This window comes from Alligator sinensis, unplaced genomic scaffold (genome assembly GCF_000455745.1).
Source record: "Alligator sinensis unplaced genomic scaffold, ASM45574v1 scaffold360_1, whole genome shotgun sequence".
NCBI lineage: Eukaryota > Metazoa > Chordata > Crocodylia > Alligatoridae > Alligator > Alligator sinensis.
In genome coordinates, this window is record NW_005842337.1 from 1,478,903 (window position 1) to 1,481,558 (window position 2,656).

At 46.5% G+C, this 2,656-nt stretch overlaps 1 protein-coding gene across 1 annotated transcript in view; it reads left to right on the top strand.

Moving 5' to 3' along the window:
- BOD1 (biorientation of chromosomes in cell division 1) overlaps positions 1-2,656 on the top strand; it is a 51,943-nt gene that overhangs the window by 46,192 nt on the left and 3,095 nt on the right. Inside the window, exon 3 of the mRNA XM_025210159.1 lies at positions 900-1,024. Within this exon, the coding sequence (XP_025065944.1) occupies positions 900-1,024 (125 nt within the window). The remainder of the gene's footprint in view (positions 1-899; positions 1,025-2,656) is intronic.

The window sequence follows — 2,656 nt, forward strand, 5'->3', positions numbered from 1 at the left end:
TCGGGGGTGACGTCCGGGCGCCTGTCCAGAGCCACTTGCTGCCCTTCCCCAGGCCGGCTCGCTCCCCGGGGAAGGCGGCAGCCTGGTCCTGCCTGCACGGCCCAGAGACGGGCCTGGTGCCGGGCAGGAGCCCGGGCTCGCCCCGTGACGGTGGCAGGCAGAACATGGACAGCGGAAGAAAGCTCTTTTCCAAGCCGCTTGTCCCTAAAGCGTGGTGCTCACGGCCACCAGCAGCCCTGGGAGGTGGCAGTTTGGCCAGATTCAACACGGAAAGGGGCGTCGGTGCTGTTTGAGCAGGGGAGTGAGGGGCACGGCCCCTGCATCAGAGCTTCCCCCACCTTAAAGCCTGGCAGCTGCAAGTGAGAGAGGAACAGTGGAGAAAACCCAGTGCGGTTTCCCTTCTCTGCCCGTGTGACAGGAGACTGGGCGAGACGGGCCTCTGGTCTGCCCCGGTCAGTGCCAGTTCTTCTGTTCTTAGGACCGTAAAGAAGAGAAGAACTTATCGCGGCTAACTAAAGCTTGCTTAAGTGTCTCATGTATTTAGCATTCACGTCACAAACAAAAGCACGTCTGCTGCTTTAAGCTAATGGCAGCAGTGGCTGGTCAGGACGACTCCTGGGACGTCGGTCAGTAGGAAACGCGTTCAAATGCTTCGTGCTCACAAGCAGTTTGCATTCCATGTCGTGAGACTCAGAAAAGGCCATAATTACAAAACAACTGTAGCCAGGAAGTACTGTTATAATAGTACCTCTACATACTGCTTTTTTGTGTTCTCAGGTAAAAAAGTTTACCTTTTTTCAGGAAAACAGGTGCAATAATGAAGAATACAGGCAAATGTTAAAACTGATCCACACCATTATCTCATATTTTGGTTATTTGACTAGGCTGTTTTTATTTAGCCAGCTTACCAGAATCTGAGGCAGAAAGTGGACAATTTTGTATCTACGCATCTGGACAAACAGGAATGGAACCCAGCAATGAACAAGAACCAGTTACGAAATGGACTAAGACAGAGTGTGATTCAGTAAGTACCCTACATTCTGGAAACTGATAGCAATGATAGTTATCATCACCACCCTAACCAGGTAGTAATTTGCACAGCTAAGCATTGAATTCTCAGGTGCTTTCTTTTTTTCTGGGTTGCACATCAGAAGTGTTCACAGGGCAACCTGTCAGATTGCAATGAATTTGCAAATTCTGCTAAACAGTTTGTCACAAGCACATGAAAAGGGAAGGGCTGCAGTAACTGAATGCAGTCTCACCTCATGCAGTGCAGCAACACTTCTTGATGAGAATAGAGTTGTTTCTCCACAGCAAGTCAGTCTGGCCAAGCATCCATTTAAGTGCAACTTGCCATTATCTAGCACTGCTTTGGCTGCAAGTAGCTACACCAAGATTGCCCACTAACTTGTGGTCTCTGATTTCAGATATAGAAACACCCCTACCCCCCCCGCCCCTTCTGCTTCCTTCGTATGGCCTTTAGACCTCCAACCACTAGCAGGCATTGATCAAAAAATTAGCTAGTTTAATTTCCTCCAGCAGAGGGTGGTAGATTATTCAGGATGTTACATTTCTATCAGAATAGGAAAGCAAAAGAGACAGTACTGTTTTAAGAAGTCAGACCTTGGCCAACAGCTTGGCCAGCATAGCAGTGGCTGTGAAAGCCCCAGTCTTGGTACGACTGTGCCAACACAAGAGAACTCCTACTGGTCTACCAACATATGAGGAGCAGAAAAATAATCCTTTCTGTCAGCGTATGCCATGTCTCTGGGAAGGGATTCTGCTAATGCAGCTGTACCAGTGTTGATATAGCAGCAGCAGCTTCATTATAGAGACAAGCCTCTTGCCAGTTTAATCTGAAGCTGTAAAGATCTGAAGTTTATCTAAAAATTTCTCCAGTTTAATTTGAAGTTCCACCCGTCATGCAAACTTAGAGCGAATTCCAGTCTTTCAAAGGCCCCAGTGGAGTTTCTGGAAACACAAAGTTTAAAAGCTTTCATTTTTAAGTTTCTCCTGAGACAGTGGGGAGGGTGGAAAGGGGGAAATGGCCTCAAGTTGCAGAAAAAGAAGTTTAGGTTAGATATTAGGGGAAAAAAAACTCTCACTAGGAGGGTAGTAAAACACTGGAATGGTGGTAGAATTGCCATCCTTAGAGGCTTTTAAGACCTGTCTAGACAAAGCCTTGGCTTGGATGACCTAGTTAGGGATGATCCTGCTTTGAGGAGAGGGGTTGGACTACATGGCCTCCTGAGGTTGCTTCCAACCCTAATTTTCTATGATTCTAAATTAGAAGGTGGAATGGAAACAGTTGGCCCCTAACCATTTTTCTGTTGCCTTTATTCCTACTCTTCATAAGTTAAACTAGACATTAGTATCTTACACCCAAAGCTAGAGCTTTAGAAACAGCAGAAGTTTTTGCCAAGCGGCTCATACACAACCTACTCAGCGTAGAATTGTTACTGTCGCCAATTAGCCTGCAATGGGGCAGGGGGTGGAGAGAGTCAGTTCATTAAATGCAGTAACTTTTTCATAGGAGCAGTTTCAAATCAAATGCCAAACAAGGACAACATTCATTGGTCCTGGCAATCAGATTGAAAGTACTCAAGTTCTCTTATCCCGTTAATAGTTAACAATGAACTGGCCCTTTGACGATACA